The sequence below is a fragment of the Dipodomys ordii genome, unplaced genomic scaffold (genome assembly GCF_000151885.1).
Source record: "Dipodomys ordii isolate 6190 unplaced genomic scaffold, Dord_2.0 Scaffold47, whole genome shotgun sequence".
Classification (NCBI taxonomy): Eukaryota; Metazoa; Chordata; class Mammalia; order Rodentia; family Heteromyidae; genus Dipodomys; species Dipodomys ordii.
This window is the reverse complement of record NW_012267263.1, coordinates 11,443,448-11,461,495: the sequence shown is the minus strand read 5'-3', so window position 1 is coordinate 11,461,495 and position 18,048 is coordinate 11,443,448. Positions and strand designations below refer to the sequence as shown.

The 18,048-nt window shown below is 47.0% G+C and overlaps 1 protein-coding gene across 1 annotated transcript; it reads right to left on the bottom strand.

Moving 5' to 3' along the window:
- Window positions 1-8,226: 8,226 nt before the first annotated feature.
- On the bottom strand, window positions 8,227-9,781 carry Sowahd (sosondowah ankyrin repeat domain family member D). Its single transcript, XM_013019747.1, has 3 exons — window positions 9,734-9,781; window positions 9,519-9,643; window positions 8,227-9,379 (listed from the first exon to the last, which is right to left on the bottom strand). The coding sequence occupies exons 1-3, from the start codon at window positions 9,779-9,781 to the stop codon at window positions 8,227-8,229; spliced, it is 1,326 nt and encodes a 441-aa protein (XP_012875201.1).
- Window positions 9,782-18,048: the final 8,267 nt, after the last annotated feature.

Sequence of the window (18,048 nt, the reverse complement as noted above, 5' to 3'; positions counted from 1 at the left end):
GAGAGACCGTGAGACTCCTATCTCCAATAAACCACCAGAAAACCGGAAGTGGCGCTGTAGCTCAAGTGGTAGAGCGCTCGCCTTGAGCTGAAGAGCTGGGGGACAGCGCCCAGGCCCAGAGTTCAAGCCCCACGACCGACCAAAAAAAAAAAAAAGAATGCATAGTTTGCTGCTGACCACCTATATGGTATATATGCGCACATCTGAGGGGAGCTAGAAGGAGGACACAGAATCAGAGGGAAACGGGAAAACACACAACAGGGGACCCATCAGCTGCACTGGACATGGATGAAAATGAACTAAGCAACTCACTTGAAGCAATGGGATGCAGGGAAAGAGGGAACAGCCGATACTAAGCCAAAGGAAAAAATGTACATATCACCCAATGTGGAAGAAACAGCTGTATTGTCAAAGCTCATAGAAGTCACAAACTTTATAGACTACAATAATGACAATTTGCCCCATGAAGGTTAGAATGTGTTTGTGGCTTTAACTAAGTATCACTATCTCACAATACTGTGAAATTTGTGAAATTTATGTAATCACTTAATCACAATAAAAAATTTTAAATAAAAGAATGCATAGTCAATTTTTAAATATTTTATTGTTAATATGAATGTGATGTACAGAGGGATTACAGTTAACATAAGTCCAGTAGAGTGCCCTCCTTTCTTTCTTCCTCTCTTTCTTTCTTTCTTTTTCTTTCTTTCTTTCTTTTTCTTTCTTTCTTTCTTTCTCACTTTATCTTTTTTTTTTGACAGTCCTGGGGCTTGAACTCAGGGCTTGGACGCTGCCCCTGAGCTTCTTTGCTCAAGGCTAGCACTCTACCACTTGGGCCACAGCTCCACTTCCAACCTTTTCTGAGTAGTTTAATGGAGATGAGAGTCTCATGGACTTTTTGCTTGGGCTGGTTCTGAACCATGATCCTCAGATCTCAGCCTCCTGAGTAGCTGGAGTTACAGATGTGAGCCATCGTCAGCTAGGAGTATATTTCTACAAAGAATGGAGAAGGAGGAGGAGGAGGAGGAGCAGGAGAGGGAAAGGGAAAGGGAAAGGGAAGAAGAAGGGGAAAGGGAAGGGGAAGGGGAAGGAAGAGAAGAAGGAACAGCTGAGTGCCAGTGGCTCATACCTGTAAGCTACTCAGGAAGCTGAGATTTGAGGATCATGGTTCAAAGCCAGTCCTGGTAGGAAAGTCCATAAGATTCTTTTCTCCAGTTAGCCACCAGAAAATAAGAAGTGGTGCTGTGGCTCAAAGTGGTAGAATGCTAGCCTTGAGCAAAAGAATTCTTTTGGGACAATGTCACCCCTTCCCTCCCTCCCTCTCTACCAGTTTACATAGTCATTTTAACCTATCACAGCATGAAGCAGGCTAGAGGGGAAAAAGGCAGTGGAATCAAGAAATTTGAATGAAAAGCTAAGGATGCAACTCTGTAGGAGTATTTGCCTGGCATGCCTCAAACCCTGGGTTTGAACTCCAACACTGAAAAAATTTGAATGAAAGTACCAAACTGGGTGCTGGTGGCTCATGTCTCTGGTTCAGTGTTAGGCAGAAAAGTCTGCAAAAGCCAATCTCCAATTAACCAGCAAAATATTGGATTAGGGGCATAGCTCAAGTAAAAGGCCAAGCATGAGTGTGAGGCCCTGAATATAAGCCCCAGTTCTCTCTCTCTCTCTCTCTCTCTCTCCCTCCCTCCCTCTCTTTCCCTCCCTCTACCTCCCTCCCTCTCTCTCCCTACCCCTCTCTCTCCCTACCCCTCTCTCTGTCTCTCTCTCTCACACACACATACATACAGTTGCATAGGACAAATGAGTTCTAACAACACAATGACTGTATTTCATAACAATTTATTGGGTTTTTGTATTAATTACTTTTTTAACAAATAATTTTTATTGAGATTAAGTGATTGCATAAATTTCACAAATTTCACTGTATTATAGGATAATGATACTTAGTTAAAATCACAAACACATTTTAACCTTCCCAAGAGAAATTGTCATTATCTTAGTTTATAAAGTTTATGAATTCTATAAGCTCTGACAATACAACTATTTCTTCCATGATGGGTGCTATGTACATTTCTTTCATTAGTTTGGTTTTTGAATCATTCCCACTATGTAGCCCCAGGCTGTCCTGGAATTTGAGATTCTCTTGTCTCAGTCTCCTGAGTGCTAAGATTACAGGGCTACAGAGGAGTTTGAAGCTTTGGAAAACAAAGAAATGATAAAAGTTAAATCAAGGAGAAATGCTAATTACCCTGATTTGTCCTGTATATGTTATATATATATGTACTAAGTTTTCATACTCTGCACCTAAAATCTATACAATTAATATATGTCAGTTATAGGAAGGAAAGGAGCCCCTTTCCCCCCTCCCAACCCCCTGCCTCCCACTTCTTAGATATCAGAGGTTCTCCTTTCTTCCTTTATATTCCTTTTTGTCTTGTCCATTCTATAGTAAATGAATCCTTGCTAAAATTCGAAGAAAAGAAGAGGAAGGTGGAGGAGGGGGGGGGGGAAGATGAGGGGGAGGGGGAGGAGGGCTGGGAAGGTGGCTCAGTGGTAGAGCGCTTGCCTTGCATGCATGAGGCCCTGGGTTCAATTCCTCAGCACCACATAAGCAAAAAGAAAAAAGCCGGAAGTGGTGCTGTGGCTCAAGTGGTAGACTGCTAGCTTTGAGCTGAAGAGCTAAGGGACAGCGCCCAGGCCCAGAGTTCAGGCTCCATGATTGGACCCAAAAAAAAAAAAAAAGAAGGAAGACGAAGAAGAAAAAAAGGAGGAGGAGGAAGAGGCAGAAGAAGGAGGAGGAGGAAGGGAGGGGGAGGAAGGGAGGAAGGAAGAAGGAAAAATGCAGTGACTTTGTTTTTATTTTATTTGAATGAGGAAATGGGATTTGATGTCTGATAATGAGCCTGTAGTGCCACACATGTAACTCTCTAAATGAATGTCTCATATGGGTTTGTTTAGAAAAAAATGCTTCTGTAGGATTCTTTCTTTCTTTATTAATTTATTTTGGTCGGTCATGGGGCCTGAATTCTGGGCTTGGGTACTATCTCTCAGCATTTCAGCTCAAGGCTAGTGCTCTACCACTTGAACCATGGCACTATTTCCAGCTTTTTCTGCTTATGTGGTGCTGCGGAATGGAACCCAGGGCCTCATGCATGCAAGGCAAGCGCTCTACCACTGAACCACCTTCTCAGCCAAATAGGATTCTTTGAAAGGAGAAGATATGAAAACAGAAGGCAAAAAAGCTACAAAAATGTAACTATTTGCTTGATAAGAAATGTACTCACTATCTTGCCCATGTAATTGTAACCCTCTGTACAGTATTTTCACAATAAAAAAAGAAAAAAAAATCTAACTATTCATTTGATGGAAAGGCAGCAACTCTAGATTGAAGGTCAACTGCCTGAAGCTCACAGTGCAGGATGTAGGGTACTGAGTGTTGGGTGCTGGACTGAGGAATGGCCTAGCAGAGTCCTGAAGGGTGATGAGCAGTTACATTGAGTCAGAGGAGGGAGCTGGACCGCAGGGTAGAATGTGATGTCCAGAAAGTCCAATGAGACAGAGACAAAGTGCAGTCTAGAGAATGATAAAATGGGTGGGTATCAGTGGTTCACGCCTGTAGTTACTCTGGAGGCTGAAATCTGAGGATCAAGGTTCAAAGCCATCCTGGTCAGGAAACTCTAGGAGAGGGGCTGGGAATGTGGCTTAGTGGTAGAGTGTTTGCCTAGCATGCATGAAGCACTGGATTCAATTCCTAAGTGCCACATAAACAGAAAAAGCCAGAAGTGGTGCTGTGGCTTAGGTAGTAGAGTGCTGTGGAAAGGGGGTGGGGTGGAGGGAGAAGATGTCACTAATTAGGGCTGAAACTGGAGGTGGGCCCAACAGATCACCCAGACCATTTCTCTTTCTTTTTTCCTTCCTTCCCACCCTTCCCTCCTTCCTTCCATCCTTCGCTCCCTTCTTCCCTCCCTATCAGTGTTTAACAAGATAAGTAGAATTTCGAGAAAATATTTTAAGTTATTTGATTCAATTATTCATGATTCAATTATAAATTATTGCAAAGTAGTGGCTTGTGTGATCTTGGTTTTCTGCCTAGGAAAATCAAAGGCCACCAGGCAGGCCCGCAGGCAAGGCAGACAGGCATGCAGATATAGGAGACCAGAGATAGAATTTCTTTCCTCAGGGAAACCTCAACTCTGCTCTGGAGGCTTCCCAACTGATTAAAATCAGTCACTTGAGATTATCTAGGAGCATTTTCTTTACTTAGAATGAAGTCATTATGAACCTGCCCTACAACTCCTAGGTTCCTATTTGATGGACAAACTGGGCTATAAAGCCTAGCCAAATTGGCATATATCAGAAAGACCATCATACTTGTGGTAGTGGGGCTTGAACTCATGGCCTCGGCACAGGCCCTGAGCTTTTTCTTTCCTTTTCTTTCTTTTTCTGTCAGTTATGGGGATTGAACTCTGGGCCTAGACGCTGTCGCTCAGTTCTTCAGCTCAAGGAGAGAACTCTACCGCTTGAGCCACAGGGCCACTTCCGGTTTTCTAGTGGTTTATTGGAGATAAGAGTCTCATGGACTTTCCTGCCGGGGCTGGCTTTGAACTGTGACTCTCAGATTTCAGCCTCCTGAGCAGCTAGAATTACAGGCATGAGCCACCAGTGCCCGGCAGCCCTGAGCTTTTTCTGCTGAAAGCTAATGCTCTACCACTTTGAGCCACAGCTCCACTTCTGATTTTCTGGTGATTAATTGGAGATAAGAGTCTCATGGAAATTTCTTGCCTGGGCTGGCTTTGAACCAAGATCCTTAGATCTCAGCCTCCTGAGTAGCTAGGATTACAGGCACCAACGCTCATTCTGACCAATCACAGTCTTGCCTCTCCCCATTTCCTTGTCTCATCAGGGTCCCTCCTCCAAAGGCAATTTGGCATCCCCAGCTTGTAACTCCACCCCCCACCCTGGGAATAGGCTCTAATGCATTGATTTGCTATAAGGTATGGAGTAAGTTTTCAGCCTTGGTCTAGAAAGAGTTCATCCCCTACAGTCAAGCCTCAATTTTACCTGGAAAACACAGGCTAGGCAATATCATATGGTGTGAAAATCTGTGGAGAAAGACTATACAGAAAGCCATTTTCAAAACCTTAAGCTAGACTTGCTTTTCATTTCCAGAACAACAGGGCAGATGCTTGCTCCAGGGGCCCAAACTTGCTAAAAATTGATACTTGACTACACACTTTTCCTCCAAGGAAGGGACCATTGTTTTAAGGGTGTTTTGAATGCTCAGTGCCAACTCATCTTATCTTTTCCAAGCTTGGAGCCTAAAGAGGAATCTGCCCTTGGGTCAGTAGGCTCTGGCTGATGGCTTCCCTTAGCTCTTACCTTTGAAAGTCTAAAGACAAGGTTGAGGGGCTGGGAAGGTGGCTCAGTGTAGAGTGCTCATCTTGCATGCATGAGGCCCTGTGTTCCATTCCTCAGCACTACGTAAGCAGAAAAAGCCAGACGTGTTGCTGTGGTTCAAGTGGTAGAGTGCTCCCCTTGAGCTGAAGAGCTGAGGGACAGTGCCCAGGCCCTGAGTTCAAGTTTCAGGGGGGAAAAGAAGGAAATGCCATAAGACGCTGTATAAATATATGTTTAAGTTATAGTTCCTAGAGACCTGGCTGGGGCTGGCTGAAGACTGCAATAGGAATTTGCTTCATTTCATGGATGAGAAGAAGTGAATGAGTTATTAAGGGGGAGTTAGGTAGGGAAGTTTCCAGGGCAAAACAGACCTATGAGAGGTGGAAAACTTCATAGGTGGGCTCAGGGTGGCATTTCTGAGCTGTTCTCTGCTGACTCAGTTTCTTCCTAGCATTTGAGGGGTAAGTGACACAAATCTATTGCAAGGACTACCAGAGCCTCCACAGATACAGAGCTATTTTTGTTGTTGTTGTTCCTGGGGGCTTGGGCACTGTCCTTGAGCTCTTTGGCTTAAGGCTAGCTTTGAGTCACAGTACCACCTCCAGTTTTTTTTTTTTGGGTCCGGTCATGGGGCCTGAACTCTGGGCCTGGGCACTGTCCCTCAGCTCTTCAGCTCAAGGCTAGCGCTCTACCACTTGAGCCACAGCGCCACTTCCGGCTTTTTTCTTTTTGCTTATGTGGTGCTGAGGAATTGAACCCAGGGCCTCGAGCATGCAAGGCAAGCGCTCTACCACTGAGCCACCTTCCCAGCCCCACCACCTCCAGTTTTTGAGTGGTTAATTGGAGATAAGAATCTCATGAGGGGGCTGGGAAGGTGGCTCAGTGGTAGAGCGCTTGCCTTGTATGCATGAGGGCCTGGGTTCGATTCCTCAGCACCACATAAGCAAAAAGCCAGAAGTGGCGCTGTGGCTCAAGTGGTAGAGTGCTAGTCTTGAGCTGAAGAGCTGAGGGACAGCGCCCAGGCCCAGAGTTCAAGCCCCACGACCGGACCCAAAAAAAAAAACAAACAAACAAGAGTCTCATGAGTACTTTTCTGCCCTGGCTGGCTTTGAACTGGGATCCTCACATCTCAGCCTCTTGTGTAAATAGGATTATAGGCATGAGTCACTGGATCCTGGGTGATAGTGCTTTTGAAAATCCAACCCAGGCCAGGTGCTGGCCTGCAATCCTAGCTATTCAGGAGGCTGAGATCTAAGGATCTCATTTCAAAGCAAGGGCAGGAAAGGCTGTGAGACTCTTCCTCCTCCCCCTCCCCCTCCCCCTCCCCAGACTCTATCTCTAATAAACCACTCAGACAACCGGAAAAGTGGTACTGTGGCTCAAGCACTAGAGCACTAGCCTTGAGCTGAAGAGCTGAGGGACAGCGCCCAGGCCCAGAGTTCAAGCCCCACAACTGACCAAAAAAAAAAATTGAAAATCCAGCTTGGGCAGTGGTAGCTTATGCCTGTAATCCTAACTATTCAGGAGGCTGAGATCTGAGGATCATGGTTCAAAGCCAGTCCAGGCAAGAAAGTCCATGATACTCTTATCTCCAATAAAACCACCACAAAACTGGAAGTGGCGCTGTGGCTCAAGTGGTAGAGTGCTAGAGCTAATGGACATCACCCAGGGCCAGAGTTCAAGTCCCACAACCAACAACAACAACAAAAACCCACTATTCTCTAAGGAAGCATGGATTTCTAGCCACCAATTGTGTTTCCCTCCTTTGAGGCTAAGTCAAGCCTCCCCATATTTTGTTTAATTCATAGTTTCTGAATGGGAGGCATTGTCCAAAATATCACTTGTCTATTGGTCTTTATTTTAAACAATGTAGATGAGGAAATTTTTTATCTTGGGAAAAAAGTCAGTGGATGTAACTCTTTCCGTGTGTCTCATTGGGAGGCACACGTTACTAAATATCAGAAATGGAAATTTGTAAGTTTGTTTTGTTTAACCACTCCTAAGCCTCGCTCCATGCCAACTTCTGAAAGATGAGACTCAGGTGCAAGGCCAGACCTGGGTGCCAAACAAGTTAGGACACAGGTGAAGTGTGTACTCAGAGCCAATGTGAAAGGAGCTCCTTCTAGTGCTCAACTCTGGCTGTTTTGGGAATGAGGCCCAGAGCCTGTCAGGACTCCTGAGCTTGTGGCCATGGACTGGCCACACTTGCCTGCAAACATATGTAATTTGTCCCTCTGTGGTTAATAAAACTAATGCACTGAAAGGGTAGCTTTGTAAGAGAGAAAAAAATCCACTTTATTTAATATACATAAAAGGTCATCTGTGACACATTAGACTACGCATAGGACAGATCTGTGTAGTTTCAGGCTCAGGTAGCCAGTGGGTGCCTGTCAGCAGAAAGGGGGAAGACTGGTTAAGGGCAGAATTCGCAAGCAGTTAAGACATTAGTTCAGCACCAATGGGTTAGTGATATCTTAGTGTTCTACTGAATGTTTATTAATCAATATAGCACTTTTTCTCCCCAGAAATGTGTTCTGCAACGTCACATTTCCCCCTCCCAAGGAAAATCACAATCCCTGCTCCTAACTCAGTCTTGTAGCCAAGCCAGTTTGGTACTTGGCATCTCTCCGTTAGCAAAGTCCTCAGTCCTTTCAAGGGATGGCAGCCGGAGAAGTGGGACAGGTACCTGGTTCTTGAATGGTTGCTCTGTGCATCCATACCCAATCAGAGGCACTGCTCCATCCGTACCTCAACACAACCTTAAGATAAACGCCTGATCAATTGTGTCGCAGCTCCCTCTGCGCAATCCAGCCTTAGTTTTTCTCAGCGATCCTGGAAGAAAGGGAACAAATGGCGTAAAAATCTATTCATATATGTCTCCTGACTGCCTGTAGCCTTCTTTTTTTTGGAAGCAGATGTCGGTGCCGTCGATGCTGTCGGTGCTGCCTCTGCCGCTGCTGCTGCCGCCTCTGCCTCGGTCTCTATGTCCGCCACCGCCCTAGTCGATGCTGCAGGCATGCTCAGGGTCCGTTTGAGCATCCACCCCGATGTAGTATTGCTGTTGTTGTGGTCGGCGTTGTGATCACGCTTCTTTTGTTGTTCGGTCTCCCAATCCTCGGCCCCCGACAGCTCCCGAAGCTTCTGAGGGGCGTCAGGCCGCAAGTAGTGGCAGGCTCGGTGGCCACTATGGTCACGGCGCGTGGGGTCAGCACCTAGGGCGCCTACCAGCACTTTGATGACCATGTCGTGGCCCTGCAGAGCCGCCAGGTGGAGCGGTGTGAAGCCACCGCTGCCGGTAGCGCTCACGTCAAGCGGCAGTCCCTGGCGTTTGGCAAAATCATAAACCAAAATCATTTCTTCGTGGTAGCCGTGTTTGGCCAGCCAGTGCAGCAAGGTGTAGCCGGTGATCGGATCGCCCCGCAGCAGCAGCCGGGGCTCAGCCTCCAGCAGCTCCCGCAGCACTTCAAAACGACCCTCGGCGGCTGCCAGGATCCACGCGTGCTCCCGCGGTTCCAGCAACAATCCGCCACCACTAGAGCCGTTCAGCCTACCAGACCCACGCGGGGATGGCTCCTTCGCGTGCCCCACCGATAACCACCTGGAGGGAACAGACATCCTCTGCAGCCCCAGCAGTTCTCGTAGTGTTTCTCGCCGGCGCGCGAAGCTGGCTTCGGGGAGCATCAGTGAACCCTGAAAGGAGGACTCCCGGGAAACAGCGGCGGCGTGGCCCCAGTACCTGCCCAGGGTAGTGGTGTTCCCTAAGGACGGGCGGAGTTGCGGAGCGCCCCGCAGGCTCCTAGGAGTTGGCTTGAGCAAGGGCTTGGATTCCGAGTTCGCGGAGGCTCCGGACTGGGCCATGGTCTTGGTGGCTGTCACCAGCGTGGTTCTAGTGCCTAGCGATCGTTGGCCTTCCCGATCCCCATCGGGACAGGAACTGGCGCTGGCGGTGGGGAAGACGCTCGAGTAACTTAGGCTCCTAGGGAGGGAGCTGAAGAGGACGTGCACGGGAGTAAATTAGGGGTGGGGCCTGGCGAGGGCGAACAGGGGGTGGAGGGGTGGAGGGATGGAGGGGGGCTTGATGGAATGGGAGGTTCAGCCAAATCCTCAAAGCCGACTCCAGCTGCTGCAACTGAGAGACCACCGGTACTCCCACGTCCGGCACCTCGGGCGGCTCCGCCCCAAACGGCCAGGTGAGCTTGGAAGCCCCGCCCACCGCCTGGCGCGGACAGCCGGGAGACGGCTAGGGGGTTGGGCCGAGGTTACCCTGGCCGCGGGGGATCTCAGCATCCCAGCCGCCCAGACTCTAGGGTGCCTCCCCCACACCCCCTACAGTCCTCGCGGGGCTGAGACTGCGCTGGGCTTCCAACCGAAACCTCATTCTGCGAGCGCGATCTTTGAGCTCCGAGGCGCTCGCTCCCCACCCCCTTCCTTCGGGTTTCCCTCTTATCTCTTTAGGAATCGTCCTGCACTTTGGCCTCCAGCAGCCTTTGTCCCGCTCTTAGCTTTCACACGGGCAATCTGGCCGTCCCTAGTGACTCAGGCTCCACTGCGCTTTCCTTTGAGTGACCTTGATCCTTTCCTCAGCACCCAGTGGCTGCTTGGGGATCCTTACAGAAACACTCCAGACCAACGGCCATGCCGAGCCTGAGCTGTCCAGCTAAATAGGAACGGGCTGGGCTATTCCTCTGCTCCTCTGCTGGGGGCCGCTCTATTCTCTGCTGCCTTGGTGTGCTTATTAGCCAAGTTTGGCTTGAAAAAGTAGCTACAGGTGAATCCAAGCTAGGTAATTGATCTTTGCTCTCACCCTGTTTTTTTTTTTTGGCCGATCGTAGGGCTTGGATTGAGTTTTGTAAAAGTTGATTTGTGTGTGTGTGTTGTCGTTGTTTTTGCAGAAGGCTAGCACTTTACCACGTTGAGCCACAGCTCCACTTCTGGTTTTTGGCTTCTTAATTGGACATAAGAGTTTCTCGGGGACTTTTCTACCTGGGCTGGCTTCAAACCGAAATCCTCAGATCTCAGCCTCCTCAGTAGCAGTTTTTTGTTTCTTGTTTGTTTTTTTAACGCAGTTATTACCCGGTGCCAGTGGCTCACACTTGTAATCCTTCCTACTCAGGAGGTGGACATCTGAGGATCATAGTTCAAAACCAGCCCCAGCAGGAAAATCCATAAGACTCTTATCTCCAATTACTCACCAAAATGCCAGAACTGAACCTGTGGCTCCAGTGGTAGAGCACTAGCCTTGTGTACAAAAGCTCAGGACCAGTGTCCACGACCTGAGTTCAAGCCCCAGAACCAACACACACACACACAAAACACAGAGGGAAGTTGTATCTTTTTACCTTAAACACAAGCCTTTTTGTTTTTCTCTTGTTTCAAAAAATGGAAATTTTCACCACCTCTTTACTGAGTTTGGTTTAGGGGCATCAGGAGGCCATAGAAGGCTCTAGAATTAGGAACAAAGTAATGATGAAGGTTTTATTCAAAAGAGGCAAAAACCCAGGAGAGTGAACCAGCAGTCTAGACCACAGAACAGTGCCTCATAGCACACCAGCCCGCTGGGCCCAGCAGTGGCACCCGTAATGCAAGGTGGCAAGATTTTTTTTCTCCTTGGTTCTCAAATTGTGAGCATTCCTTCACAACAGTCACTATGTGCCAGATGTGCTTTATATAGGCTAACTCGTTTAATCCTCCTGGTGACCTTAACAACTAAGTGTAACTCAGTTTGCAGAGAGGTTAGACCACTTCCCCAAGGTCACCTAGCAGGAAGTGGCAGAGCAGGTCTTGGTGATACAGTAGCCTTTGTTCTGGCAGAGAAGGACTGACCTTCAAGCCAGGTTTGCCAACTGCAAATCATACACAAGCCCCAAATTGCAGCCAAACAGATGCCTTAACTAGAAAGTATCTCGGACTTACCCTTGTCTAGTTGAACAGTCTTCCTCCTTTGTGTTAAGTGCAATTCTTTTTTTCTCAAAGGCCACCTTGTTTGCTATGGCTGTGGCTCAACAGATAGAGTGCTTGCTTTCCTAACAAGTGTGAGTCCTTAAGTTCAAACCCCAGTACTGTCCTTCCCTTCTCCCCGGCCCCACCAAAAAAAAAGCTGGACGCCAGTGGTTCAAACCTATAATCCTATAATCCTAGTTACTTGGGAGACTAAAATTGGGAGGATCGAGTTTCAAGGCCACCTCCAACAGAAAAGTTCAAGAGACCCCCTTCTCAATGGAGAGCTAGGTGTGGCATTGTTGCCTGTTGTATTAACTCCAGGGAAGTCTAAAATAGGCCAGTCAGGATCTAGGAATGCACCAAGATAGGAAGCAAGATCCTGTCTTAAAGACAACTAGAAGCTAGGTGCTGGTGGCTAATGCCACCAGCTACTCTGAGGGCAAGATCTGAGGATCACAGTTCAAAGCCAGCCTGGGTGGGAAAGCCCACGAGACTCTTATCTCCAATTTACTACTAAAATCCAGAAATGGAGCTGTAGCTCAAGTGGTACAGTGCTAACCTTGAGTGAAGAAGCTCAGGGACAGTGCTCCGGCCCTATGTTTAAACCCCAGGACTGGCACACACACACACACACACACACACACACACACACACAACAACTAGGGCAAAAAAAGGAGTGGGAGTATGGCTCAGCAGTGGAGTACCTACCTATCAATCATTAAAGGCCTGAGTCCAAAACTCCACTACCACCCAAAATAAAAGATAATAAAGATCATACTTAGTATTCTACCTGCTCTAGTCAACTTCCTATTTAGTCCAGCCAGAATGGACTTAATAATTCTTGGATAACTATATCATACCCCTTTGTGTACCTACTACATGCAAAATAAATGGTTTTTACTTTATTCTGGTATGGTAGCCTAAGAAAATTAATAAGTGTGTATGTGAGTATGAAAGTATGTTTGTGTGTCTCCATGCCAAATTTCACATCCCTACTTTAGACCAAATTTGTACTACCCTAAAAGCAACTCATTGAGTTGGCCAGTTGATAAAATTAAAGGAAAGCCAGGCATCAGTGGCTCATGCCTGTAATCTTAGCTACTCAGGAGGCTGAGATCTGAGGATCATGGTTCAAAGCTAGGCTGGGCAGGAAAGTCTGTGGGATTCTATCTCTATTTAACTACCGGAAAACCAGAAGTGGCACTGTGGCTCAAAGTGGTAGAGTGCTAGCCTTGAGCAAAAGAGCACAGGGACAGTGCCCAGGCCCTGAGTTCCAGCCCCACAACTGAAAAAAAAGAATAGAAAAGAAAACTGATTATGTGGCATCTTCCTTGAGCCCAGTAGCCAAAACTCCCTTGTGGTCTTTGTGGACTCCTGAGAGACCCGGCCCAGGCCCAGAGTAGGCCTCCAAATTTCAGGCTTTCATTTTCAAAATGAGCCTTGACTGACAAGCAGCTACTTCCGTTACTTTGGAAACTCCCCTCCACAACCCCAAATCTATAAACACAAAACCACACACAGGCACACACACTTGTAGAATATGCAAACAGCTACAGCAATCTTTTCTTTAAATCACAATGCCAGCATGGAGAAGGCAGGATGGAAGAATAGCTGCACTACATAGTTTCTTCATCGCTAAATAGACAACCCTTCCTATCATCATTAATAGTGTCTCTGGTTCCAGTTGAGTGAGTGCAAAGGCAGCTAGCAGCCTGGTCAGTGCCGTACAGGTACCCTTGCTTCATTTTGTTGCCAGAGACCAAAACCATGTTGGCTCCCTGGAAACCTGTTTCATCATTCCTTAGCAAGTATTTTCTACTATAGGTCACCAGCTGCGTGCGCGTGCGCATGCGCACGCACACACACACATCTCTATTTTTGTAGGCAGTGTCTCTGGCATTTGATACCAGACAGTGAGGTAGGAGTGGAAAACAGAAAGAACGGTAGCAACTCACATCTAACATGCCAGCTACTTGAAGTATCTCTTCCTCTTCCTTTTCTTCTTGTGCGCCTTCTCCTTTCTTCTTTTCTGCTTCCTTTTCATCTCTACCTTCTCCTCCTTCCTGAGCTTCTTTCACTCAAGGCTAGTGCTCTAACACTTAAGCCACAGCACCACTTCCAGTTTTCTGCTGGTCAATTGGAGATGAGAGTCTCACAGTTTTTCCTACTCAGGCTGGCTCCAACCACAATCGTCAGACCTCAGGTATGAGCCACCGGCACCCAGCTAAAAGATTTTTTGTTTTAGATTGATGTCTTGCTATATAACTCAGGCTGGCTTTGAATGTCCTGCCTCAATGTCCTGAATGCCAGGATTACAGGTGCACACCACAGTGTCAAGCTCTATATGATTTGTATGTATGTCTGTGTTTATGCGTGTGTGCATGCCAGTCCTGAACTTGAACTCAGGGCCAGGGTGCTGTCCCTGAACTTTTTGCTCAAGATTAGTGTTCTATTACTTGAGCCACAGCTCCACTTCCAGCTTTGTTTTTGTTGGTGGTCATGGGACTTGAACTCAGAGCCTGGGTACTGTCCTTGAGTTTTTTCCCTCAAGGTCAGCACTCTGCCACTTTGAGCCACAAAGCTGTTAGCCCAATAGCCTCCTCTCTCACAGTTTAGCATGCTCTTTCCCTAGACAACACTAGGCCCACGTGGTAAGGCAGTAAATGATTAGCCTCTACCCTCATCACCTGAGAGAACACTCCTTTGGGACAGTTACAACCATAGAAGGCAGCAAGATCTCCTAAACATCACAGGACATTTAGGTCACCTGAGAGGGCACTCCTTTGGGACAGCTATAACCATTTAAAGCAGCAAGATTCCCCAAATTTCAGAGGTTATAAAAATCACTTGAGGGGCTGGGAAGGTGGCTCAGTGGTAGAGTGCTTGCCTTGCATACCTGAGACGCTGGGTTCGATTCCTCAGCACCACATAAGCAAAAAGAAAAAAGCTGAAAGTGGCGCTGTGGCTCAAGTGGTACAGTGCTAGCCTTGAGCTGAAAAGCTGAGGGACAGCGCCCAGGCCCAGAGTTCAGGCCCCACGACGGGACCCCCCCCAAAAAAAAGTCACTTGAGATAATATCCAGGCACTACTTGTCTCTTGTCGGTCCCTTTACTGGCAATAAGCCTTTTCTTTGTTCTTTGTACCTGGATGTCTGCACAACAAATGCCAGTTTTCTGATGTTTAATTAGAGACAAGAGTCTTACTGACTTCTCTGCCTGGGCTGGCTTCAAACTGCAATCTTCAGATCTCAACCTCCAGATTAACTAGGATTATAGGCATGAGCTACTAGCGCTTAGATCCATATGGTCCAATGAGAGATAAAGCTCTTTGCTACAATGTAGGATTCTAAGTGTGTGTATGAATGTGTGTGCATGTGCATGAATGTGTGTGTGTGTGTGTGTGCACGTGTGTGCGCCAGAGGAGATGTTTATGTTGAGGGAAAACTGCCAGATGTCATGTCTCTGGTTGTCATCTTTCCTTTCCTAAGGCCTTATATGAGATTTCATTTTGAATATGTTTCCTTAGACTATAAAACAAGTTAAATTTTGTGAGCGCTTTAATAATTCTTTACAAGTACTTTGGGATTACCCTACACATGCATAGTCCTTCAGTAAAATCTGTTGTAACCATTACAAACAAGTTACTTTTGACTTATTTTGAGAGGTGGGTAATCTTGGAATACTGAAGATGGCTGGACCAAGCAGATACAGGTATGAACCCTGTGACTAGATTTGCTCAAAATGCCTGCCGTTGGGCAGGGATGAGGGAAATTTTTTTTTTAGGTTTCAGAGGAAGCAAAAACCTTGCCTAAGATTCAAGCTGGGACCATTTAACTGCAGCCCAGTGATCAAACCTGGGCCCTGAAGCATGACTAGAAAAAATTTCCATTACACCATTTATAAATACCATGATTGAAAGATTGCCATGCTCTGGAAAAGACAAAAAGTATTACCATGTGGAGACACATGAGGGCGCTCTAACCAATTATGGATTGAGGAAAAACCAGAAACAACCCCTCTTCCCTCTCCATTCCCCCAACCCTTACCCTCCGCCTCCCGCCCCCCTTTCCTTATTCAGCCTGGGAGAAAACTGTCATTGCAGGCTATTTGTGAATATAATTCAGGCTGTAACTTGCATTGGGTTTACCCTCGCCCTGGCCAGTAAGTAGCTGCGATGAAGAAGGTAGTTACATTAGAGATTGTGGCGAAAAGCTCTGGAAAATTTGGAGAGAGGGAAGGTAGTGAGTAGTAAAAAGTATGGCTTACCTAGAACAAGCAAGATCTTAGTTTTGACCTCCAGCGTTCACACTTGACCTTTTGCTCTATCACTGGAGCCACACCTCCACTTCCAGATTTTTTTTTTTATATGTGTAGGTCCTAGGGCTTGAACTCAGGGCCTGGGCACTTCTCTCTGAGCTTTGTGGCTTAAGGCTTGCCCTCTACCACTTGAGCTACATACAGCTTCACTTCCAGCTTGAACTTGGAACCTTGGTCACTGTCCCTGAGCTCTTTTGCTCAGGGCTAGCACTTTACCACTTTGAGTTACAGCTCTACTTCTAGTTTTTTGGTGATTAATTGGAGATGAGACTCACAACTTTCCTGCCCAGGCTGGCTTTGAATTGTGACCCTCAGATCTCATCCTTCTGAGTAGCTAGGACTATAGGTGTGAACCACTGGCTGGCACCTATCCGACTAATATATTCTAATTTTTTATCTTTTTTTTTTGTCAGTCATGGGGCCTGAACTCTGGGACTGGGCGCTGTCCCTCAGCTCTTCAGCTCAAGGCTAGCGCTCTACCACTTGAGCCACAGTGCCAATTCTGAGGTTTTCTGCTTATGTGGTGCTAAGGAATCAAACCCAGGGTCTCATGCATGAGAGGCAAGCTCTCTACCACTGAGCCACCTTCCCAGCCCCTAATTTTAAAATCTTTAGCTGAGCCGGGTGCTGGTGGCTCACGCCTGTAATCCTAGCTACTCAGGAGGCTGAGATCCGAGGATCGCGGTTCAAAGCCAGCCCAGGCAGGAGAGACCGTGAAACTCCTATCTCCAATAAACCACCAGAAAACCAGAAGTGGCGCTGTAGCTCAAGTGGTAGAGCGCTTGCCTTGAGCTGAAGAGCTGAAGGACAGCGCCCAGGCCCAGAGTTCAAGCCCCACGGCTGACCAAAAAAAAAAAACTCTTTAGCTGGGTGCTTGCGGCTCATACCTGTGATAGTAGCTACAGAGGAGTTTGAGATCTGAGGATGGTCGTTCGAAGCCAGCCAAGGTAGGAAAGTCCATAAGACTTAGCTCCTATTAATCATCAAAAAGCTGGAAGTGAAGCTGTAGCTCAAGTCCTTGGGCTTTTCTGCTCAAGACTAGTGCTGTACCACTTTGAGGCACAGCTCCACTTTTGGCTCTTTTATACTTTCTGGGATCTCTTTGACTCTTTGACCTTTGAGGTTTGTATCCAATTCACACACTGAGCTGAAGGAGGTTAAGTGACCTGCCCAGAGCCACATGGCTGAAAAGTGTAACTACAGGGGGCAGGGACAGCTCTCAGCAAAATTGTACAAGTGAATGTTGTGCTTGATAGCTTCAGCCTTTCATTGGTGACATTCAAGCATCCCATTTCCCAAATTGCCCGGTATCCCACTTGCTAATAATAATAATAACAGCTACTTACTGTGTATTGCACACTTAGGTGTGCGGCAGGCTCTGGCCTCAGCATTGCGTATGCATTATGGGACTCAAATGTTCATAGCAGTATTACTCGGAATAGCCAGAAAATAGTGTTCATTGCTATAATTTGACTGAGTCTGTGGAGAGTTCCTGTGTTGGAATGTTCAGCTGTCAAAAGTGGCAGCGCTGGGAGGCGGGGCATAGTGGGATCTATTCTGGTAATGGAGGAGGCACTCTCGTAAATGGACTCATGGCTTTTTCCAATGGACTGGATTTATTGGCCTGGTTGGTAGTGAGTTCTTTGTGTGTGCTCATGCGTGTGTGCCAGTACTGAGGCTTGAACTCAGGGCTTTCCTCTGCTTTTTTTGCTCCAAGACTGTCACTCTACTACTTGAGCCTCTCTTCTACTTCCAACTTTTTGGTGGATCAGACTCCCACAGACTTTTCTACTCCAACTGGCTTTGAACGACAATCCTCACATCTCAGCCTCTTAAGTAGCTAGGATTATAAGCGTGGCCCATCAATACCCAGTTGGTATGAGTTCTAATTCTCACCAGACTGGATGAGTTACCTCAGGAGTGAGTTGTTACAAAACAAAGCAAAGCTGCTCATGACTTTGACAACCACTTACTCTCCATTTCCCACCATGAGTTGATGCCACACAAGGTCCTCATCAAAAGCAGGTACTATCAATATTTCAGTGTTTTATAATGTCAAAATGCTGGGTGAGGAGTGTCCCTCAGTGGCAGAATACTTGCTTAGTAATACAAGGCCCTGGGTTTCATTCCTCAACACCAAAAAAAATATATTGGCTGGGTGTACTGTGTCCTGAGTCTCCCCCTTTTTTTTTTTCAGTCATGGGTCTTGAACTTCCAGTTTTCTGGTGGTTAATTGGAGATAAAAGTCTCAGGGATGAGGGGCTGGGAAGGTGACTCAGTGGTAGAGCACTTGCCTTGCATGCACGAGGCCCTGGGTTTGATTCCTCAGCACCACATAAGCAAAAAGAAAAAACCGGAAGTGGTGCTGTGGCTCAAGTGGTAGAGCGCT